Here is a 25440-nt window from a genome sequence, read left to right on the forward strand (position 1 = left end):
GCCTAGTGTTGTGGTTTCATGCCTACATATGCGTGGCCCGGTGGCCAATCTTCACTAATTTACATTCCATCAGTAAGAGCCGAGTGTGAAGGTTGAATTAGAAGAACAGCAGCTCAGCTGTATATAAAATATTGCAATCCACACAACATAAGGGGAGACTTTTCTGAGTTCAAAGAGGAAAAATTGTTGGTACGCCATCTGTGACCAGGACAGCAAGTCTTTAGTAATGTCAGCATACCACATCTAACATGATAACTGTCAACACAAGAGGAAGCTGAAAGGGATGTATAAAAAAAAAAAACATACAACCACAGCTGCCCAACACTGCAAATCAAATGAGCACATCGACTCTTCTGTTTCCACCAAAACTGTCATAGCCAAAACTTTGGTCACTCATGCCAATGGCAAATGTCGGTTTCATTGCTGCTAACAATGCAAATCTTGGGCTGTGGACAATTTTTAAGCCAAAATTGGGTATTTTGGAGGAGCAGAAAACGTTGTCCACCATCAGCATCACATGTGACCTAGCCACTCTCTGGCCACTGTTAAGGACTTATATCTGTAATTCCCAGGATAAATTGATGCCGCAAAAGGAGGCCCTATAGTAAACCATACTAGAAAAAATACTGTGGTCTAAAACCAGGTGTTTCAGTTTCATTGTCCAACCCCTGTATATTCTATAGCTATCCAAATATGTGCTTTTTTTTTTATTAGAGCTTTCAACCTTTAACAATAGCCAGGTATATAAAGGCAACGTTTTAGAGAAAATAATACAAATACAAAATAAAAAAACTTAGAAGAAAACATTGAAATGTTTACATGCAGCTTTTTTGTTTTTAAGTATTGCTAAATTTCTGATTTAACAATGAAAAAATTGTGGTTTATGACTACTGTACTTGCATTTATGTATACTAAATTTTGCCCACAGAACTAACAAATGACAAATATGTACTAAAATGAAGAAGAACAGCGACTGATGCTTCTGACGTACACGCGTCAATGAACGTAGTTACGTCAGTCCGACGTCGAATTCTGTCTCTTAACCATTCTGTCTAGATTGGGGGGGTTGTACGCTTCTATAAGAACATTAAAAAAATACATTATAATAAAAATTAAGAGAAAACATCAAATAGTTAATTAATTTATCTATGCGTTGCTTCATGAAATGATTTGTCCTATATTTTAACGTAAATATTTAGACATCTGTAAATCTCGCCAAGATCCCCCCTACCTTTTTCGGATAATGAACTCTTCCTGCGATTCGAAGTGTTAGCGGGAGGAAGACAGTTCCTGTTGTAGCGGACAGTGCCGTGGGGAACTTATTACACACTTTTGAGTAAATACTACCTAAAATAAAATACTAGAATATGAAATTTTAAAATATAAGACACCTCAATGCTTGATGAAAACGTTGTATGAGAGAGATTAATATATATCCGTTATTTAATCTCAGCAACATCGACTATTATCAACTAGCATAGCCTAACTTACTGTATGTTTACAAAACCTAACCGATACATATAAACAATATAGATAGTTATTTGATTTCGTTTCTGTTCAAGGCCGCCATTGACCGTCCCTGTGGGTAAAGATGGATGTATCGACCTGTTTGAAGTCTCTTCTGTTGGCCATCCGTCAATACAGAAATAACAAAAGCGCTTTAAATGCATCACAGCTGCAGAAACACATTGAAGTGAGTGAGAACATTTTTCTATGCGGTTGTGTGATCTATCCAATTCTGTCATATTTTTGTCACCCACTTTTTAATACTGTGAAGCACAAAAGGGGATGTTAGGGAATGACAGTCTCAGTCCATTTCCAGTTCCATACAATGAAAGTGAATGGTGACTGAGGTTGTCATTCACCACCTTTGGGGTTTTTGAAGGACATAAATTATTATATAGTCAATATAATTTTCTTCTAGTTATGTTCTAAAAAGTGTTTTCAATATTTTAGATGCCACATGCTCTGAAATATTATCGTCATAATGAGAGGGACCCTCATCCCTAAATTTAAATGATTAAATAGTATTATAAATATGTGTGTAATATATATTTGGAAAATATTTTGTTTCTATTGTAGTCATTTTATTATTCATAGTATTTTCTAGTTATTATAGTACTGTACTGTTAGATGCATTATATATATATATATATATATATATATATATATATATATATATATATATATATATATATATATATATATAAAATATAAAAATTACCCTGGACCACAAAACCAGCCATAAGTCGCACGGGTATATATGTGGTATATAGGCTAACAATACATTGCATGGATCAAAATTATACATTTTTCTTTTATGCCAAAAATCATTAGGATATTAACTAAAGATCATGTTCCATGAAGATATTTTGTAAGTTTCCTACCATAAATATATATAAAAAATGTATTATTAGTAGTAATATTTGGACAACTTTAAGGGTGATTTTCTCAATATTTAGAATTTTTTGCACCCTCAGATTCCAGATATAGTTTTATTTCAAATATTTCAGATTTCAAATAGTTGTATCCCAAATATTGTTCTATCCAAACAAACCATACACCAATGGAAAAGTTATTTGCTTAGCTTTCATATGAATTATTATTTTTTTAATTGACCCTTGTGACTGATTTTGTGGTCCAGGGTCACATTTATTTACTTAAATCAAATTCATATTATTTTTTTATTTATTTTGTTAGTGAATTTTTATTTTACTTTTAACTCACTGTCCCCTGCCCAGCACTTCCTTGCGGCCACAGTTTTAAAACCCATGCTCTTTAAATTGCTCTGTGTGAATGCAGTCTCTATTCTGTTATAACAAATGACTGGAAAAGGAAGAAATTAAATCATCAAACACTCTAACTCATTGTGGTAGAAGTGACAATTAAAACAGTTTAATTTAGATAATTTACTTTAATATATAACATCTGATATTTTAATTGCTATTTTATTTTATTCTGCAGGATGTTTGTGGGCTGAAATGTGGTGGCGTGCTGTTCTCGGGTCAGGTGCTGCCCAGTGAGTGTCTGAGTGGACTTATGGAAGTAGCTGGAGACCCCAACACCAATCACACACTGACTGGGACCATTGTATCTCTGCTGGCACAGTTTGGTACTAGACTTTTTAACTAATTTATACAGTCAGTCTCAGTCACAAGCACATCATCAACTGTTTACCCGTGCATGTACTTTTCTTAATGGCCCAGCAGCTTCTGATGGTGAAGCCAAAGAGGCTCTTCACAGCAGCTACAACTTCACAGGCACTCTGGCAGCCATAATCCACTGCAACAGAACCACACCAGAAGAGCCTCTCGTGCTGCAGGTGAGAGTACTGCAGTTTTTTTAAGATGAAGTCTGCACTTCACCAACCATGACTTTTGACGTGCAGATTTTTTATAACGGATCAAAAAATGTATATGGATCAAAGTACAATACTGGTCTCTTCTTGCTGGTAACATGGCTTAAGATGACCTAAATGTCCATGTTACCAACAAGCAAAGACCAGTATTGTTTTGACCCATATTTAACCTCCTTAGACCCAGGAAAACAAAGTCTTTTGAATTTAGTATTTTTTCATGTTATTACATTGTGTAGAGCATTTTTTTTATTATATTTTATTCATATGTTATGCTATGTCCTCGTAAGTGGACACCAGGACTCACCCAGGATTAAAAAATAAAATGACATGAAATTACATTTATAGGCAAAAACAATGGGATTTTTTGTTTCAGGATTTTTTTTTAAACCTGACTTTGTTTAAAGATGATTCTCAACTATGTAATGAAAGATATAACAGAATACCATGTTACTTTATGGAATATGTGTGTGTAAAATTGGCATACAAAATGGCCCATTCAATGCAATGTATCTAAACACTGTATCTCATTTGCATATTAATGTGTTCTTGGAGCAACATGTAATGAAAAAAGAATAGTAATAGTTGGCAACATTCTCATAATAATATCTAATATTTTATAGGAACATTGGTATGTAATTTATTTCCATATTCACTTGTTGTGTCTCCCAAAATGATAAACATGATTTATAACCCCATAACATTTTCCTGAGATATTGATTTACATCAAACAATTTGAAAATTAGTCAGATTTAAATAATAATTACAAAATATTATCATATTTCCATTAGAGTGCTAAATTTGATCATTCAGTCATTTTTAAAGACCGAGGAGAAATTGTTGTCCTGGTGAAACCTCAAAACAAATGGTATCTCTGAAAAGCCCTGAATGTGCTCTTTACAGGACATCCAGACTTAAAACCGTGACATGTATGTTGTCAGAGAAATTCACTAAAATATAATGTCCTCGTACATGGACAGTGGCACTCAGGAGGTTAATGTGACTTACACTACCATTCAAAAGTTTGGGGGCAGATTTTTAAAAATGCTTTTGAAAGAAGTCTCTTATGTTCACCATGGCTGCATTTATTTGTAAAAACTACAGTAAAAACAGTGATATGTTATAGGGATGAAACGATTACCGGTTTCACGATAAACCACGATAAAATTTTGTGACGGTTAGTAATATAATTAAAAATTTAATTATCATTAAAACCGCGTGTGATTATCACGATTTTGAAAACTCGCGGTAAATCCTGTCCAGTCAGCATCAGTCTGGTGCAGGCGCAGCGCACCGCTGTTTTTGAATGAGAATAAATGGCAGATGGCGCACTGACAGCGCCGGGAGATTGTTCAGCCTTCTAAAAGGACCAAATCTGAGGTGTGGTCATATTTTGGCTTTTACAATAGTCCTGAGGTAAACTTAATCGAAGATGGTCACCCTGTCTGCAGAACATGCTAGAAGAAAGTCGCTGTAATGTGGGAACACTTCAAATCTGCAGCGCAAGGCAAGTGGACTTTGACCTCAATACCAAAAATACATCTGGGAAATAATAACGTGAAGCGAACGAACAAGTTCAGACAAGACTAGGGCCACATTAAGGGATAATAATCAGGGTTTGACATTAACAACCGCCATTTGCGGGTGTAACGTTTTTTCGGCTGCACACTAGCCTCTCTGGCTGTAGAACTTATTATAGTCTTCTCAAAAGCCATCTGTTATAATCGCGTTGCGCATTATAACCACTTACACGTGTTTCTATTGAGTTTATGAATACAATGTCTCATAATCACCGGCGTTCAGATTAGCCGGAATTTTGTTCGGAGTGCGCGCCGCTCACTCGCTGAAATCTACACTCAGAGCAGATTTAAACGTGCGATGTACGCAGGAGATTCACTCATCATACAGCGATCAACTGTTTCTGTTCTATTTCAGCAGCGAAAATAGTTTCAAACAAACACAGCAGAACCACAGCACATCTGATATGACCGGCATAACGCTGGCGAATTTAGGGACCGTCTCTAAAGTTACATACAACATTGGTAACGTTATACACGTTTCAAACTTCAGCATTTTAAGAGAATGACTTTGTCATCAAACTGACTGTAAAGTGTTCCTCTAGGTGTCAGGTATGATGCACACATTTTGATATTTAATCAAATAAACCGTCAAATCATATGGAAATATGGATATGCATTATTTCATAGGATGCTGTTTGGGCTCTTACACAAAACATGCTAGATTTAAATGTGACTGATAGAACACTGATGAGAATATTGCTTGAGAATATATTTACAGAGATAATATTAGAGATTATATTTATGCGTTGCTATTGACGACGGCCATTATAAGGAAGGAAATCCCACAGAATCCAGCTTTAAAAAGTGCTTAGAGCTGTTTTATTTATTTGTTGTTTGTTGATTTTCAAATATAAAACTTGTTGAAATGTTTTAAGTGTGTGCATCTGTTCTTTTTGAACACTTTCATCTCATTTGAAGAAAACCGTGATAATATTGATAACCGTGATAATTTGGGTCACTATAATCGTGATATGAAATTTCCATACCGTTTCATCCCTAATATGTTATTATAATTTAAAATAACAGTTTTCTCTATTTTAATACATTTTAAAATGTTCATGTATTCCGTTATGGCAAAGTGTCAATCATTCTAATATGCTCATTTGCTGCTCAAGAAATATTTCTTATCATCATTGAAAACAGTTGTGCTGCTCAATATTTTTGTGCAAACCATGCTGCATTTTTATCAGGATTCTTTGATGAATAGAAAACTCAAAAGAAATATTTTGTACCAACGTTAACGTCATTAGGATCCGTTTAATGCATCCTTGCTGAATAAAAGTATTAATTTCTTTCAACAAAAACCTGATAGCCTCGTGGGCAGGGCTGTTGCGCTACGGGGAGACCCGAGTTCGAATCCCGGCTGGTGGACCTTTCCCGATTGCCTCCCCCCTCTCTCTGCCATCTCACTTTCTACCCACTATATACTATCCTGTCACAATCCTGGCAAAAAATTGGCAAAAATAACAGTGTATGAATCACTTTATTTAATGCCATTTGATTGCACAGATGTTTTTCAAGGTGGTTTTATTTCATTTTGTTAAATTGAAGTTATCCGAACTGGATAAAAAAAAAAAAATACCCTGGGAATTATTTAATTTGGTCATGTGAATAATGTCTCTAACGGTCTCCACAGTGCCTTAATGTGCTGCAGCGACTGACCTACAACGTGAGGACTCTGCATTGTGCCTCTCACATCCATGAACTCATCAGCTTTCTAATGCAACACGTGTAAGAACCACAACATTTACTTTTCCGCTTTGTGTTTGTGATGTAGATGGCTCAGCCACTTTTTAGTAGAGCAGTCTTCACGTTTATAAAGGTACCGAAGGTGTAGATAACTACACTACTGTTCAAAAGTTTAGGGGTTATTAAACCAGTGGTGAAATAGACAATTCCAGACAAAAGCAATGCATTTTTAGCGCAAAAGGCGTTTTTAAATACACCAATACTTTCACAGTATTATGGCCATTTTTCAGGTTATAAAATTAAATAAACAAATTATTCATGTTTGAGGGATGTGCTGTCGGTAAGGACCGCAAATAAAATCATGATATTGATAAGTGGTCACAAGACATGTTAATGAAACTATTTTTGGTATCTCGCTAAGAGGAAACTGGCTTGCGAGGGCTTGTGTAGTGGAAAACCACAATAAACTGAAGCATAGTTTTTCCTTTTAATCACAGGGGCTCTTGTCTCTCTAGCTGCACTCTTTATAAGACACGTGCAAAAATTCAGAGAATTGTGTATTTGAGACCCTAGAGCAAGTATACTAAGATGAACAGTAGTTGTTCCTTTTAACTTGTTTTTAAGTATTTATTCATGAAAAAAAAGACTGAAATCCTACAGAACAATTTTATTAAAATGTAATGCTTTTATAATTGTCTTTAGCCAGTCAAGTAATGATGACACTGTAAAAGCATGCCTTGGCCTGATGGCCAACCTCTGTCGACACGACATCTCAGTGCAGTCTCACATCAAATCTCAGGTGAGATTGAGAATCGGCATTAGCTCTGCATATAAACTAACAATATGAACTTTTATTAAAAAAAATGTGTGAATTAACCTGTTGATGAATAATATGCCTACTTGTATTATTTTGCAGAGTAATGTGAAAGCTTTCTACCGAGCCTTGATTAATTTCCTTGGTCATAACTGTCTGACTGTGGTCGTCTTTGCGCTGTCCATTTTATCAAGTTTGACTCTTAATGAAGAGGTTGGGCAGAAGGTAGGTCAAGAGTCTCAACTCTTCGAGACACAGAGAGCTGTTGTTGGTTAGCTCGCATATCTTTTTTCGTCGTCTTGTGGATGGAAACACAGACCTACTTGTTTCCGTGGGTGGTATTGAGGTTTTCATTACTTTGGTGTTTTTTCTTTTGCAGCTGTTTAATGCAAAGAACATTCATCAGACCTTTCAGCTCATTTTTAACATCACTGTCAACGGAGATGGCACGTTAACCAGGAATTATGCTGTGGACTTGTTAGTGGATCTCCTGAAAAACCCCAAAATTGCTGATTACCTGACCAAGTATGTGTTTATGGGAGTTTGATGGCACTGTTTACAACAGCTTTCGAGTAGCTGTGTCTGAACATGTCTTTTTTCTCACATTAGGTATAAACACCTATCGGTCTGTCTATCTGAGGTTCTCGGGCTTTTACACAGCAAAGATCCTGATACTGCATCAAAGGTGAAATACATTGCATTTTTTTTTTCATTACATTTTTGTTTTGTCAAGAAAGTATAATTAATAATAATAACGAATTTCAAGCCATTAAACATTAAGATGAAAGCCCCTTTCACACATTAAACCCACAGACTGTAAAAAAAGAAGCATAATGCGTCTCCACTTCCTTCCACTGTAGAAAATTGAAGCCAAAATATTCAAGAGTCTGATCCTGAGGTGGTCCCGCGGTATCGAGGTCCTGCCCATAGTTACGCCCTGTTTTTATAACATTAAATAACTATCGAAAACGAACACTTGAACACACGTCAGCCTGATAAGAACTACCTAAAATGTAAGAAACCATCTTTGGATAAAAATGATTTGAAGTGTAATTGGACTTTTGCTTCCCATTCAATTCTGCCAGCCATCAGGGGGGCGATTTAAATGTTTTGGTTTCCCTTTTCAAGGCGTGTGCTGGACACTTGGTTAAACCAAGTCAATTACTGTAAAATTACCAGATACACAAATGTGCTGTTCACACAAGCAACGCATTCCATCTTTTTACCATTAAGATCCCATTTACAAATCGGTACCACAATACCAATAAACTCTGTGATGTCTCTGACAGCGCTTTATGTTTGGCCCAAAGAAAACTTCTAACGTCAAAAACTTAAAACTTCTAATATGTGCTGCTCATACCAGTAATTCTATTCTTTGTTCACACATAGCATCAAACTGTTAATTTACTGGTAATGTTACAACTGCCATTGCCACAAATCACCATATCTGATTTACTGGTATTTAACTTACCAATAAAGATTGTATGTGCTAATTCTGGTGAAGATAGTCATACGTTATTTTCTGTGCAGGTTATGGAGTTGCTGGTTTCTCTGTGCTCAGTCCCTGTCCTGCGTAAGCTCGTCTGCGAGACGGTGCTCCGACCTCCAGCCCCTCGAATACAGCCTGGTACTAGAAAAGGTGTCCAGGCTCGAGGCTCCGAACCAAGTTTAGCACTCGTCCACTGGGTCACTTCACCTCTGGATGGTCCGGAACAGTGTTACATGCAGGCTCTGTCCCTGCTGACTGAGCTTTTTGAAGTATGCTGGTGTTTATTTCAATTCAGTTTATTTGAACTATGCTTTTAAAAAATACATATTGTTACACAACAGCTTTACAAAGAGTAAATTAGCTCAATGTGACAAAAAAAAAATCCCTTAGATAGGAGGTATACGCTGACATTACTATTCTGTCCATACTTATTAATGGTTAATTAATTTTCATTTTATGGCCAGTAACTGATAAGGATGTTAGATATGAAAAAAATAAATGGATGTTAAAAACATTATGTCTAAATAAAAAAAACAACACTAAAAACTAAAATCAGTCATTTTAAATGCTTAAAATGTTTAAAACTAATTTAGGCATCACATTATAATGTACAGATGAATGAACAATGTATATTCATTTTAAGATTACATTTTACAGTGTTTTTAAATTGTTAGTGTTTTTAAAGATTACCTAAATGAGCGTTTGATGTATGAATGCGCAATTGAATATCCAGTTTTGACCATTACTTATCTTTTTTTTTTAAAATGTGCTTCCCTAATACAAAGAGAAGACTGATGGTAATTTTAATAGATGTAGTTTAGTCAACGTTTTTAATTACATTTTTGCTTGACATTCATTTAATAGAATTCAAATTTGATTAAATTATTTGTTGTATATAAATGATATTTTTCTGTTAATTTCTTTAATATTTATCTGTAATAATTTAGGAATCCATGCACAATTCAAATAGTTGGGATGTAGGTTGGGACCTGTTATCATGTTAGAGACTTTCCGCATTAATTAATCCATACATTTTTGCTTGTGTTCATCCAGGAGGCGATTGATTCTTCTCTATGCAGCTCAGCTCAGTCGTTTGTGGAGCTGCTCCTACAGGAAGTGTTGGTTTTGCTGCGGCCTCCAGACTCCACTGAAGGAGACCAGCTGCTAAAGAAGCGCTGTCTACGTGCGGGCCGTGTCGTTGGCTTTTTGCTAGATATCCTCACTTATTAAGTACAAATAATCACACTTCCAACAAGCCTCTGTTAGCCAATCAATATGGGCTTTTCGATGGCTTTTCGAGTAGCTGATGGCATATATAGAAATGAGACATGCTAAAAATGACTGATATTAAATGAAAAATGTATTGACGTTTGTAAATAAATTAGAATATGTAGTCAATTAAATAATTGCAAGCAAAATTCTCCTGTTCTGGCATAAGGTCTGGTTTATATATGAATTGACCAGTAATTTTATAGTTGTATTGTATCTGTTTGATTCTACTGTGTGCAATAGTAGATATCCTTGACTCTTTCACTGCTTTGCGGGGATGACGCTCTGAGGATGCTGGTGTCCCAGCGGCTCAGTCCTGAGGTGTGTGTCTCACAGGTGGAGCTTCTGCTTTCCTACTGTCAGGACCTTGCTGGGTCCACCTGCACTACCTCCAACTACCAGCTCAGGTAATTAAATATTCTTTTTGTATTAATACCATTTGTAAGAAAGTATTGACACTTACACTACTGTTCAAACTATTTTACAGTATTGTGACATATTGTTTTCTATTTTAATATATTGTGAAATGTAATTTATTTATGTGATATTTTCACATGATCATTCATAAATCATTCTAATATGCTGATTTGCTGCTGATTTTTGAGGTTTTGTGGAAATTGTGATTATTTTTTGATAAATAGAAAGTTCAATAGAACAGCATTTATTTACATAACAATGTAAATGTCTTCTTTACTGTCACTTTTGAACAATTGAATGAATCTTTGCTGAATAAAATAAGTAATTTTCGAACAAAGTGTAGTGTACTTTTAATTTTGAGTTAAAACATTTTTGTTTCTTTAAACGCATTATAGTACTGGTATTATTGCTGTCAATGTGTGTATCTCTAGTCAGGTGTGCTCTGAGGTGGTGTTGAAGACTCTAGAACTGATGAGCCACCTCAAGCAGCAGATGCCAGACATGGAGACGTCCTTCTACAGGATCCTACAGGTAAAAGACTAATGCTGCCCTCCGCTGTATTAGACATTTATAACGCTTCCTTATACATGACCTTATACATGATTTCCATTGCACGCAGGACCAGCGTATGGTGACGCCTCTCTCGTTAGCTCTGACCTCGCACTGCAGAGAGCATGTGCAGGTAGCGCTTCGCATACTTGTTGAAGCTGCCCCACTCCCTGACTTCCCCTCTGTCATGTGAGTCAACAGAACACATTGCCACAGTGTGAACGTCTTCTCTGAGGTGTCAAAACATTCAGCCAGTATATGAAGTACAAAATAGCCAGCTTAATGACTCAGTAATAGTTCCATTTATAAATTTCATTTTAATTTTAATGAGTGGTGCTTGCTAAGGCGTTACTGTTGCTCATACTTGGGGTTAGAAGTCTGAACAAATTAAGAATACCCTAGCAACCATCCAGAACCTCCTAGCAACCACCTAGCAGTCATTAGGATATAAGATAAATAGTCTGCTTAAAGGTAGGGTAGGTAAGAATTGGTTAAAAAACCTTTTTTCCAAATTTGTTTAAACTTTCTTTATATATCAATACATAATTAAAATGTAAGTACTTTGAGAAAGAAAGTATAAAAATTGAGTGTCTGTAGACCTCTCACGACTGTTTTAAAGACAGCTCATTATTTCCATTCACTCCACCTTCTCCCTTCTGGGCTCTTTCCAAAGCCACGCCCCCAAAACACATGAACGCGCTACGCCGACCGCTCAGCTGAAAGACGCATTATTTACCTGAGACGAGCGGAGAAGAAGGAGCGGAGTGCATGTAGTGACATCATGTCAGAATCACATGTAATAAAAAATCTAACTTTATCATTATGAATATAAACAAATAAGATGTCTTTTAGTACTCACTATCAAGCTAGAATACCGATACTGGTAAAGTTTAAAATACACACACAACACAGTGTCTACGACACACACAGATACAAGATAAAAACATCAGTAAACATAGGTAGAGAATATAAAAATTCAAACCAAGGGCCGAAATAAACGTGCAGGTAAAGTTCCTGGTGAACATGGTAAAAGAGTTTAGACAGAGGGTAGTAGCTAAAGCTAACTTGGTTCTAAAAAAAGTTCCTGGATGCGGTGTACTAGCTTTTACACATGCATTTTGTTATCTAAAGTTACATTTTGCGAAATTCAACACGACAGCGATCAACTTGAGCTAAGCATATTGAGTATTTATCATCTCTACTAATGGCTCGCTAAGTGTATAACATTGTAACTTTATGCTAAGTAATGTTATGTTAGCTATATTAGGCAGCTAGTGATACATGCTTCATGAAAACATAAACCAAAAAAATGTATAATCAAAATGAAAGATTACCTGTCCAGCAGAAATACAGCCTCTTGAACTCCTCAAATCAAACGGGTGCGCCAGGGTTGCCAGGTTTTCACAACAATTTCTACTCAAAACTAGCCCAAAACAAGCCCAATCATGTTTCTCCGCATTTGGGGGGTAAAATATGCGTCTTTATGGTAGGGCTGCCTGCTAAAATTAGCAAATTATCACATAATTGGGGTCGCTTCAACCCGTGGACATGAAAAACAGCCCGCGGCAACAGTGTTGAAGTAGCCCGACTTGGCAACACTGGGGTGCGTGCATGTGGGCAGATCCTGTAGCAAAAGGGGTGGTAGCCATGGTAGCGAGAGAGAGTGACAGTCGCCCAAGCCAATCACTTGTTTCGTCCCGGACGAAAATAATGAGCGGTATTTATTGCAGATTAAAAAGTCTAGAGTCACTCGATTTTTATACTCTCTTTTTCAGAGTACTTACATTTTAATTATGTATTGACATATAAAGAAAGTTTAAACAAATTTGGACAAAAGTGTTTTAGATCATTCTTACCTACCCTACCTTTAATGATTGAATGTATACAGAACATGCTAAAACACTCAGAAGTCCTTAGAAACCCCTCACCTTGTTAACCACCCACAACACCCTAGCATTGTGGTGGGAAGTTTTGCACATGCAAGCTACCATCTTTTTTTTACCAAGTGGGGTTGGTACATTTTTTTGAAAAGAAGTCTCTTATGCTCACCAAAGCTGCATTTATTTGATAAAAAAATACAGTGAAATTGTGAAGTTTTCTATTTTTAATAAAATTTAATATGTAATTTATTCCTGTGATGGCAAAGCTGAATTTTCAGCTTCATTACATTAGTGTCACACGAAACTTCAGAAATTATTTCTAATATGCTGATTTGAAAAATGTCTTATTTCTATCAATGTTGAAAACAGTTGTGCTATTTTTTGTGGAAACCGTAATACAATTTTTTCAGGATTCTCTGATGAATAGAAAGTAAAAAAAAAAAAAAAAACAGAATTTATTTGTAATAGGAATCTTTTGTAACATTGTCTGTACCAGGCATCCTCAAATAGTGAACAGCAAAAATATATTAATGCTTTCGCTGAAACACTGCCGAAAACGAGACTGCATCAAATACAATTTTATCTGTCATACATATAGGACTTTTTTTTTCTTTCTTTCATCTGCATTTGGCATTATTAATCAGCATGTTAACAGAATTTTATAATAAACAATTCTATAATTGGAAAAATCATTTGTAGATAGCAAGGAAGGACAACTAAAATTACTAGTTTGTTTTCTGATCATGATGAGGGCATTTTGATTCATATGTACATTGTTTGTTTGTGACTTAGGCCCTACTTATTTTAAGCAAAAAAGAAAAATGGCACAGAGTTCAAGAGGAAAACCCTGAACCTTCACACAGTATCTTTTCTGTCACCTGGCCTTATGCCGTACTTGGGTAACTAAATGTAAAAAATAATAATAACCTGATGAAACAACATCTGCTCTCACTTTTTAATATTCTCAGACATATAACTATTCCAAAAAAAAGTATTGTTCGGAGCTCTTGGAACTGAATACCCCTAACCTATACTGTCACTTTTGATCAATTTAATGCATCCTACCTACCTGGATAAAACAATTTTTAATTTCTTCAAAAAAGATGTACCCCAAACTTTTGAACAGTAGTGTATTTAGAAATAAACCTTGACACTTAATCCTGGAAAATGAATGTTCCTCTGTCACTCTTGTTTAAAGTCTAGGGGACAGTATTGCTGCCAATAATGCATATCGTCAGAGGGACGGCGAGTTGTCGATCCGAAGCAGTTCTGCCAGTGAAGATGTGTCCTTCGCGGGGAAGAGTTTTCCCTTGACACATGCCGAACCCTCTGGTTCTGCTTACCACAGTATCGACAGCCTCATCAAGAAGCTTCAGAACGGAGTAGAGGTGACTGCATTTGTCTTGATACAGTATGTGCAGCTGACAATGGCATATTAGATCTGTGATATTAGTTGCATGTATTTCTGAATTTGAGCGATTGACGATTGAAGTGGGTGGCATGCTGGAATAATGAACCCAACATCATCAAAGGCATTTGAATCAAACTAATGTTTTGTCTCTAATGTTGTGGTGTTGCAGTTGCAGGAGAAGGTCAAAGATGTACACATGTCAGAGATCATTGATGTGTACGAGCAGAAGCTTTCTGCACTTGCGGTAAGTAGTATAGATAGTATTTTCCTGTGTATATTTAACTTTTGCAGATGTTTGTAATTGCATGTACTTTTTTGTCTGTGTAGTGTAAAGAGAGCCGTCTGCAAGACCTTTTGGAGGCCAAAGCGCTCGCACTCTCACAGGCTGATCGTCTTATTGCTCAATACCGCTGTCAGAGAGCTCAGGCGGAAGCTGAGGTTTACATATAGATTTTTTTTTCTTCCCTTTCTTACAATGCTAAGAAGAAGAAAAAATGTAGTTGCATAAATGAGCAAAATATATATATATTCGACTATATGAGCATTGCCATTTGCTTCTTTTCAAAGTTTTAATTTCTTTCAATCTTTTTTCCCCCATTCTAGGCACGTAAATTAGCCTCTCTGCTGAAAGACACAGAGCGGAGGAAAGAGGATCTGCAGACGGCGTTGAATGATCAGATGTTGGAGGTCGAGAGGCTGAAATCTGACAGTCAGCAGCTCCTGGAGCACAATGGCCGCCTGCAGGCAGTCGCTGACCAGCATCAGGAGCTGAAGGGCACCTACAACCAGCTGCTCAGTAGGTCAGTGTCCCTCTCACACACTCGCATACAACGTTTTAGCCCTTCAGGAATGGATCCTTCAAGTTATTTGCTATAGATAAGCAACCTCTTCTTTCTCCTCCTCCTTTTTTAGGTATGACAAGAGTGAAGGGATGCTGAAGGAACTGCAGGCCGCCCATATGTCTCTTACCCAGCAGGCCGAGGGGCTGAGAAAGACCAATGAGGGATTAAAACTCCAACAGGAGAGGTCAGTGTTTGAAACGGTGGTTTGAATGTCAGGCGTTTTTGACTCATTCAAGGGTGGCATGAAACATAACCCAACTCTAATAATAATCATAATCTTAATATTGATGTTATTATTATTTTTTACTGCTATTATTTTTATTATTATTAATAATAAAAAGTTTTTGTTAGTTATTATTGTTTTATTAGTTGTTGTTGTTAATATTATTAAAGTAAGACTATTCTTCATGCCACCCTTAAATGAGTACAGTTATTATACTATGAAGCATAACCTAAGTCCAATAATAATATTAATTATTATTATTAATATTATTTTCATTATTCACTGAAGCTAGGTTATGCGGAATGCAACCCTTGAATTAGACATTATTATTATTATTCATAATAATAATAACAGTTATTATTATTATCATTATATTAGATAATCTAATAATTATTATAATGATGATAATTTTTATTCTTATTATGAGTGAGTCAAAAAATGTTTTATTGTTGTTATTATTATTGATGAAGTTATTATATTTTTAGTAATAATGAAACAAATAGCAAAAATAATTTATTATTATTTTTACTACTATTGTTATTATTAATAATAATAAAATATTTGTATTAGTTATTATTGTTTTATTAGTTATTATTATTAAAGTTAGACGATGCTTCATGCCACCCTTAAATGAGTACAATTATTATATTATGAAGCATAACCCAACTCCAATAATAAAAATAATTATTGTTGTTATTTGTTTTTATTATTCACTGAAACTGGGCTATGCGGAATGCAACCTTTGAATTAGACGTTGTTATTATTATTAATATTATTATTATTATTAATAACTCATATTATTAATTATTTTTATCATTATATTAGACAATATAATAATTATTATAATGATTTTATTTATTGGAGTTGTGTTACCAACTCTGAGTGAGTCAAAAATGTTATTATTGTTATTATATTTTTAGCAATAATAAAGCAAATAACAATGTATTATTGTAATAATAATAATATATTTTTTGTTGTTGTTGTTGTTGTTGTTACAAACCCTGAATGAGTCAAAATATTGTTATTATTGTATTATTTCAACAATAATAAAACAAATCATACTACTAACCTTATTATTATTGTATTCATATTAATAACAATAATAATTATTATTATTACTATATTAATTTTTAATAATTGTTATTATTATTTATTGAAGTTAGGTTGCCAACCCTGTATGAGTCAAAAATATTATTATTATTATTATTAGTAGTAATAGTAGTAATTTTGTGTGTGTGTGTGTGTGTGTGTGTATGTGTATATATAATATAATATAATAATATAATATAATATATATTTAAACTTTATTATTACACCCACATTAATAATTAACTTGATAAAACTCAAAAACTTGTTGAAAGACAATTAATAAATAGAAAATTACTGAATGACCTTCAAATCTTTGGCATTCTTTCTGCTCAGGACTCTTGCAGAGATGGCAGAAAAAGAACAGCAGTTAAAGGGCCTAAAGACAGATGTGCTGGAAAAAGACAGAAATATAGCAGGTGAAAAAAAAGTTTACACGCTATGTGCTGTTTCAGTCACACTTGTGTTTGGTGTGAACTATACAATTGAGTGTCTTGCTCTACTGTAATCAGGTCTTCAGAATGAGCTGAAAACACAAGAAGAGCAGATCCATGAGATGGAGGAGAATATTTCCATTCTTAGGAAAGAGTTAAATAAGACCGAGCAAGCCAGGAAGGAAGCCAGCATCAAGGTACCGTCAACACTCATTCCAACCTTTCAATCAGTCTCAGTTCACACTGTCATTATTAATCCAAACAGACACAATTTAGCTTTAAATATTTTAAACCTGCTTTATAAACGTCAGGTAGGCCGCATAAATGATCAAGTGTGTTTTCTGTTGCTGCGCTCATTTTGTAGGCTTCCTCTCTGGAGCTGCAGAAGTCCCAGGTAGAGGCCAAGCTGCAGAAGCTGGAGGAAGAGCTGAGCAAACACACGCATATGATCGCCATGATACACAGTCTCAGCAGCGGCAAACTCAAGGGCGACGTCACTGCCAACCTCTCTCTGTGACACACACGTTCACATGAACACGCCATGAAATACTTCACATGTTTAATGAAACGAAAATAACTTATTTTTATCTGTTTTGTTACTTTTAACCTGTACACTTTGTATGTTTTCTTACTTTTTATGTGCTTGTGTATGAACGAATTGTCAACAGAACATTATTCTGCTTTCAATTTGGATTAAATTCATTTGAAATAATTTTAGACTGAATTTATTGAGCTGTTGATGTAATGTGTAGAATTTTAAAATGTTAATCATTGGCCACCAGAGGGCACCGTACAAACACTGTTTTGTGTGATTTTGACAGACACTAACTTTGTTTTAAACTTTTTTACATTTAAACTTTTTGTTTTTCAATAAACAAGCATAATTGAAATATTTTTCCCCCTTATAGTTTTATCCAGATCATCGTAGAATGTCTATCAGAGGCATCCTGGCCATGTTCCTTTGTTTCTAAAGATGTTTCGACACTGGTTGGTGACAAAATTGGTTCAATGGTGGGACGTCTTGGGCAACAGAGAATATGTTCAGAAGTTTCACAATGATATTTTACAGCAGAGATTGTGTGTTTTATTAGGGCCATTCATGCGAAAATGAAATCTTCCTTTAGGCCTGCAAAAATCACTGATAGTTTCTGTTTATTTCATTCATAAGTGCACTCTTCCATTTAAATTATGTATTCGTTTGTAGTAAACAACATAATGTGCACATAAACCAGAACTAATGCAAAACTCTGTAAAATGTTCTCCAATAAACCGTTTTATTTACAACTTTGAGAAATCTTTTTTTACCATGTATACAAAAACAAAAAATGACATTAGTTACTTGATACAGCTCAGAAAAGTATGAAATATTATTAATAAACTAATATTATTTCACACTTAACATAAGTTTCAGTGTTGCCTTTAACTTATGGTTTTGTCAGAACCTGATTGGTTGGATACATAGTTATTTTGACAAGCTGTTTGTCAGCTGTTTCGATGGATGTGTCGTCGCCTGTGCTCTAGATACCACACATTTTTGATCACACATTGGAAACTCTGACCTGAGTGTTAATGTTTCTTAAAGAGATGTCAGATGTGTTAATCTCACTTCATCATGTCTGTTTGAACATTCAGATTCTCACAGCGCTAACTGAAAAATCAGTAACCACAAGCAACAGTATGTGTTGAACCATTTTCTTACATGTTAAAGCTGTATTTGGATCGAAACGCTTCATGTAAAACAATTTCCTGTGGGTGTAAACTCAGACCTTTGTCTTAAATTGAAGAAGCATATTTTTCCCCTCACCTAATTCTGATTTATTTGTAACATCAATCCTATGATGAAGAGTTCAAAACATTGTGGGTGTTATCTTTGTTTTGTTTTTTTGTTGCTTTATAGCTGAAGGTGTGTCTCCGTTTCAGGTTAAAGGTAGAATTTCCTGATTTGATTCTTGAGTATTTGTGACTCAGAGTTTCTCATAGTTTTGTGCTTTGGAGAGACTTCTTGTTATGGAATGAGGCGAAGAATTTCTCATTACATTTAAATTTTATTTACATATTTATTTTCATCCTTCATAGCTGAGTTGATCTTCATTCAATTAAAGAATACTGCAATTTATATTGCAAACAAACCACCATGCAAGTACAGCAGAAAAACATTGCCCTTCATAAACCCCCTTAGTGCTTTCATTAATTCGCCTCAACCGGTGGATAGACGGCTTATCATAATCATTGTAGTGTTGGAATGTTGATGGTAGCCATGGACACAGATTAGCACCTTCTAAAACAATCAAGCAAAAATACCTGCTTGTTTACATATTTTTCTGTTTCGGTCACAACAACTATAGCTTACTACAATTCCTAACTTGCTGTAGAGGGACTGTCTCTGCTGGTAAAGATCTCTTCAGAAAGTGGTTTCAGAAGTTGTCTTTCTGGATTAGTGTGGAATCTGCTAAAACTTGTTTCATTCTCACGTCACAGACTTGATGAATGATTAGAATCTGAGCCATGTAAAATATGTTAAAAATGGGAAAGAGAGAAGAAAAAGTCCTTCAAAAACCTCAAAGCGTGAAGGTCTGTAAGCTGGCAGTGAGTAGAAGGACCATTCTGAGTACGGGTAGTGACTGCTTCAATGGTTTTCACTGAAACCAAATCCAAAGCTTGGAAAGTTAAATGTGTTTCATAAGCGTGTTTTCCGTCTCATTGCACTGGTTTCTCCTGGCATGCCTTCGCCTTCAATAGTCTTCTTATTTATCTTCAGGCTTTTACTAGTCTTCATTTAATAAGTCCTGAATAATACATGTTAATATGAAAAATAAAGTGCTGGAATTTCTTGTCATTTTGCCATCCACAAGACTTTTCATGTAGATTTTGTAAGAATTTGTCAATCCATCTCCATGGGACTCTGGACATGAGATGTCACATTCCTGGTTATTTCCGGAGCTTCTCCTGCTCAAATTGTTTCATTTCTGGAAGATTTCTGTGTGAAGACACAAGGCAGCTCACTTTTAGATTAGCATTTTGATATAAAATACAGTTCTGAGTTTAGAAAAGTTAAAGAGGAAGGCAGATTCATTTGAATGACATGAAATCTGCGGATGTGGTAATGTTCCTAGCTCTTTGGACTTTTTTTGTGGTTAATTTCAAATGTATAAAATCCTTATATAACCATAAAAGAACAAAATAAAAGAACTCACCTTTTGTGATGTATATCTCTTCACAACAAAAATTATGATACCAATGGCAATTGCAATGGCAATGGCAATGACAACGGCAACAGAAATGGTTGCTACATTGCTTGTGGAGACTGCAGTTCCCAAATCTGTATGGAATGAAATTAGAGTTCAATCCACAGATCAACAGGCTATAAATGACATTTATATAGATCAGTGGTTAAATCTCTTTATACCATGGTCCTTCTGAATACTAGATTCTGATTGGCTGAAAGGTGTGCAATAAAATCGTTTAATGCACAAGTAGTTCAGTAGTCTAGGGTTCAAGTCAGTTGAATCACCGCTCTATATTAATGCGGTTTTCATTGTAGCGCACACACATAGGCCTACGTCACTCACACACAAACGGAGATCACGCTGCGCACTTTCTTGTCACTTCATAAAATTAAGGTTGAACTACTGTAGTCATATGGACTATTCTAATGATGTTTTTATTACTTTTCTGGACCTTAAAAGTGGTAATTAAATTGCTGTCTATGGAGGGGTTCGAGAGCTCTACAATTTCATCAAAAATATCTTAATTTGCGTTCCGAAGATGAACGAAGGTCTTACGGTTTTGGAACGACATGAGGGTGAGTAATTTATTACAGAAATTTCCTTTTTGGGTGAACTAACCCTTTAAAAGCGAGGTAGAAAAGAGGGAAAAACTCCAACGTCTCCCCCCATAACTCTTGATGGGACTGAGGCTTGCATAAAGTAGGCCTATCTGTACTAGTGCTCTCACATGTGAATGTTATGTATGTTCTAGAAGTAGAATTGTAAAATAATAAGCTATATGATGTGTATTCCAATTTTTTACTCATTTTATACTCATTTAAATTCCCTCTTCCAGAACATCAGAGCAAAACATTAATGACTCATCCTGCACTACACAGAATTTTGACCAATCAAATGCTTCAGAATGAGAATTCCCCACCCCCTAATATCACTGTGTGTGAATTTAAGGCTATTGAATATATAAAAAGGGACACGGCAGAGTTATTTCAGCTTCCATTGAGATTTCCGAAACAGAATTTGTTACATTCTTATATTACTAAAATGTTCCGTGGACTTTTTTTCCACATTGCGAGTTTTATCCCAGACAACAATATAGTGTCACCCAGATCTGGTCGACATCTGGTAGCCGTGGAATCCACATGTTCCAGATGTGGCCCAGATCTGGGCCGAAACTGTGTTGCTCTCTGGGTCTGGGATCTTCTCTCTTCCCCTTTCCTTCAATGGAATTCACAGTAGTGGAAAAATAAACTAAAATAGTGCTGCCTTTATTACTCACTTAATCTTATATATTCTGTAACTCAACAATCTTTAAATTTACCTTGCCCTTCCAGAGTAGCTGTATGTGTCTCATTCCTGTCCTTATTGGTTATCGAGCAAGTGTAGTTGTAGGGACCAATGATGACACCCACTTTTAGTTCACTTGTCACCATAAACAGGCCTTCTTCTGTTTGCTGAAAAGTATCCACTGACTCACTTGCAGGGGGCTTCGAGGACCACGAGACATTTGGTCTTGGATAAACTCCACTGGTTTTGCAGGTGATGGTATCCTTATTTAAAGTGATATCCACTGATTTAATTGGAGCTGAAAATGTAGCAACACAGTATTATTTTCTCTTTCTATAAGATCATACTGGTGGTGTAATTTCCCACTATATAGGTGTAGCATATAATTTAGACACATAGGAATGTTGTGAGATATGACTAGACTTTCATTAAAAAGTCATGGATTTTGTAAAAGTTTCAGAAATTCTCACCTTCTACAGACACAGAGATATACTTCTCATCATTTGTGTTTTCATTGGCAGTGTAGCACCTGTATTTGCCTTCATCATGGACGCTGACGTTTTTTAGCAAGAGTGATACATTTCCATTTTTGATTTCAGATTTCGGTAACAGGGATGTTCTTCCCTTGTAGTCCTCGGACTGATAGCCCAACTGGTCTTCATTGTGGAAGAATGAATGCACTATTTTTTCACCCTTTTTCCAGTGGATGATGTCAAGGATTTTGGATGTGCAAGGTAACAAACATTCAGAATTGTAGTTACAGGTGACATAGTCTGTAGAAACACAGAATTGCAGTGTCAAATACAAAAACATACTGTGTCATGGTAAGACTACAGGTAGGTGTATTCCTTAAATACACTGTTAAAGAGTTGGATTCTCATGCTAAACATGGCTAAAAAACGAGTTGGACGTCACGTATAGAGTATTTCTGTGCTAAATACACTTTTACAGGATTCAAACAAGTTTCTGAAAGTTTTTTTCCCGAGTATGGCCCTGTATGATAGCCTAGAAATCTAGACGCACCCTAGCGGCAGCAAATGTAATTTGCAGCCAGGGTCGTCTAGCAACTCTCCGTTGGCTTGCGAGCTTGAAAAACCAAACTCTAGTCAGGCCAATGATATCTTGTATATAATCGGTCGGCGGGCTTAACATAATGACGGCAGAGTTGCGGCGATTCCGCGTGCTACTTGAAAACAAATAAGCTGGCGAACAGCGGTCTTTCGAATCGGCTTTGGCCGCGACTCTGGAAGACTTGGAGTTAAGCTTTTCTTTGAGAAAAGAGCAAAGAACGGCACTGAAGTCATTCTTAAAAAAGGAAGATGTGTTCGGTGTTTTGCCGACCGGATACGGCAAAAGTTTAATCTATCAACTAGCTCCGCTTCACATTCTTTGTTGCTCTGGTTGGTTGTAGCGCTGTCCTATTGCGTGCAGAGGGAATTTCAAATTGAAAGACAACCAATAAAATGAAAGACTGCCATGAGATTGGCAGGAACTGTGTTATGTACCCTTTAAAATACGTCTAATAGCCATCCAAACTCAGTGTCTTGGCTAAAACAAGTCTTATTTGGGCTGTCAGTGAAAATTTCATCGGCGTACCATATAGCCCAAGACTAGACTAGTAATCTAAAACTAGTCAAATAAATGTAACCAAACAGCTTGTAATCACTGTTGATGGAATATCATACATATCACAAATTATTTTGGCAAAAACAACGTGTAACCAAATTCAAGGTTAGTTTGTTTAGAAGTGGGTACTCATGGCCGGACTATAGGGTATGGCTAGCTGTGATGTGTGTTGTAGCTAAGTCCTTTATGTAAATAAAATCATGAATAAAACCTCAATAAGGTCACAGAGAATTGAGCAATGCCTTTGGGTCAATAGAACATGTGGTTTCAATAAATCATTTACCTTTGTATCAAAGTTCAAATCTGAGTAAGGCTACTGATAAGTTTACTTTCAGCTGAAAGTGGTTTAAACAGTCTAATTTAATACATATCGTTCTTAATAAAGGATCATAACATTAATATAAATAGGACAAAAATATTAATCTAAAATGTCTTTAGAGTATTAAATCTGAGATCGATAACAATATTTTAGGATAGGAATAGGAATAAAATGAATCACCCAGTACAGTTCAAAACATTTATATGATAAAAAGATAAATACACATTTTTAAAATTGAAGTTACAATTAACATTTAATTACAGAGGTGCTAATATGACGGTACAAGGTTGAGTTAGTGAGATGAGACACTTTTGAGGTTGAATTGATCTCAGACAGGCAAATAAATGTAGATTTTCTTACCTCCTAAAGTTACAGGCAGAATCCACAGCAAGATCACAAGCGTCATAATCACGTAATATTAAACTATTTGTGTGCCATGTATAGTCAGTCAACTAGTTTTTTCCTTTGATTACAAATATTGCCGTAGCGCACGCAGGTTTTACAAGTTACGTCACACTAGACTAGAACCTCCCACACAACTAAAAAATACTTGATCAATAATCTTTGATGTCTGATCAATAATATACACAATCAAATACACATTTAATCCCAACACAACCTAGGAATGACACACTATAACCAATAGATAATGGTGTAGTTGTGTATGTATGACACATTACAACATTTCAAATACCCCAATCATAATTATAATAATCATTTGCCGCCTCCTACTGGCTACTAGAGGCACAGTAGCCTACTTGAAAATAAATTCCAGCAGAGCACTACACAACAATAGTGAAATTACCCTTCACAATAATGCTTTACAATGTACTCTGTTAGAGAGCTACACATGGCAATATCTGTTCAATAAAATACCAGAGTAAATTAAAACACCATCTCCACATCACTTTACAAACCCCTCAGTTCTTGCCAGCTCCGAAAAGCCAATGTTGATTCTCGTTTTATTGAGCTCTGTCCCATTCTCTTTTTGCCAGCAGACTCTCCTCTGTTTAGTGTTTTTAAAGGCAATTTTATACATAAAACCTTTTTGTTATTCTGGTTGAAACTCTCTTCGCATCCTGATATCAATCAATAATAGAAGTGGTCTGAATATTTAAAAAATGCAGCCTACATATATTTTCTGTGGAAGTTTCAGGACCAAAAAATTTTCATCCAATCACTGCATTCGGTCTTAATGCAATGATATGATGTCCTACCTGCCGGTCAGCACACCCTGCTCGCACAGACATCGCACGTCATAAGCGCATTTCATAAGGCTATGCAGATTCAGAGTTGTGAACAGACAGTCACCCAGCACTGCAAAATAACAGCAGCTGCTTTAGAGTTCCTCCTGAACCACAAGAACGAGCATGTGTGCACGCCATATCATAACCGTAATTTTGAACGGCAACCCATGACGTTCTACAAGGAGCTGTTCATGTCCTCAGACTCGGATTTCTATGTCAAAACTATCAACGGTGAAATTAATCTGCAGCGGTCAGGTGGTACAAGTAAGAGTTCTTTAAGTTTTTTAAACGTTCATATTGTAATGTTATGTGCTTTGCAAAATTAGGTAATTGAACATTGTCTCCTATGACGCTTTGCTAAATCTGCTCTGGCTGTGCGTGACCTGCGCATTCATGAGTTTTCGAAACCATTTCCCACGAAATCCATCCTCTACAATATAAACAATTATAATAGGGTAAGACAAAAACAAGTTTTGGAAGAAGGATTGGTGATGTAATTATTATTTAAACTGTGTTAATTTTGAACAAAAAAAATTACATAGAGTATCTTTAAAAATACATAATTATTTACAGCATAAGTCAATTAGAAAATGTTGCCACTCATGCAGATAGAGACAAATCGTTTTTTGTGAGATTACCATGGTCAAGATACAGGTGCTGGTCATATAATTAGAATATCATCAAAAAGTTGATTTATTT

The 25440-nt window shown here is 35.6% G+C and overlaps 2 protein-coding genes across 4 annotated transcripts; one reads left to right on the forward strand and one right to left on the reverse strand.

The window, feature by feature from the left end:
* Positions 1 to 1256: 1256 nt before the first annotated feature.
* cip2a (cellular inhibitor of PP2A) lies at positions 1257 to 18321 on the forward strand. 2 transcript variants are annotated; one of them, XM_079806951.1, is made up of 22 exons: positions 1257 to 1336; positions 1563 to 1693; positions 2965 to 3112; positions 3210 to 3322; positions 6572 to 6666; positions 7327 to 7423; positions 7541 to 7663; positions 7818 to 7963; positions 8048 to 8123; positions 8969 to 9196; positions 9981 to 10140; positions 10462 to 10603; positions 11045 to 11144; positions 11233 to 11351; positions 14241 to 14430; positions 14623 to 14697; positions 14781 to 14891; positions 15057 to 15253; positions 15366 to 15479; positions 16941 to 17023; positions 17117 to 17235; positions 17403 to 18321. In XM_079806951.1, the coding sequence occupies exons 2-22, from the start codon at positions 1592 to 1594 to the stop codon at positions 17553 to 17555; spliced, it is 2691 nt and encodes an 896-aa protein (XP_079663077.1). In that variant the 5' UTR covers positions 1257 to 1336; positions 1563 to 1591; the 3' UTR covers positions 17556 to 18321. The 2 variants fall into 2 exon arrangements, with proteins under 2 accessions (XP_079663077.1, XP_079663076.1); XM_079806950.1 differs by having other exon boundaries at positions 1264 to 1336; positions 3207 to 3322.
* On the reverse strand, positions 18177 to 24185 carry hhla2b.2 (HERV-H LTR-associating 2b, tandem duplicate 2). 2 transcript variants are annotated; one of them, XM_079806953.1, is made up of 5 exons: positions 23855 to 24164; positions 22020 to 22322; positions 21584 to 21847; positions 20233 to 20357; positions 18177 to 20040 (listed from the first exon to the last, which is right to left on the reverse strand). In XM_079806953.1, exons 1-5 carry the CDS (start codon positions 23898 to 23900, stop codon positions 20038 to 20040), a joined length of 741 nt encoding a protein of 246 aa, XP_079663079.1. In that variant the 5' UTR covers positions 23901 to 24164; the 3' UTR covers positions 18177 to 20037. The 2 variants fall into 2 exon arrangements, with proteins under 2 accessions (XP_079663079.1, XP_079663078.1); XM_079806952.1 differs by having other exon boundaries at positions 18298 to 20015; positions 23855 to 24185.
* Positions 24186 to 25440: the final 1255 nt, after the last annotated feature.

This window comes from Gobio gobio, assembly GCF_949357685.1.
Source record: "Gobio gobio genome assembly, chromosome: 23".
Classification (NCBI taxonomy): Eukaryota; Metazoa; Chordata; class Actinopteri; order Cypriniformes; family Gobionidae; genus Gobio; species Gobio gobio.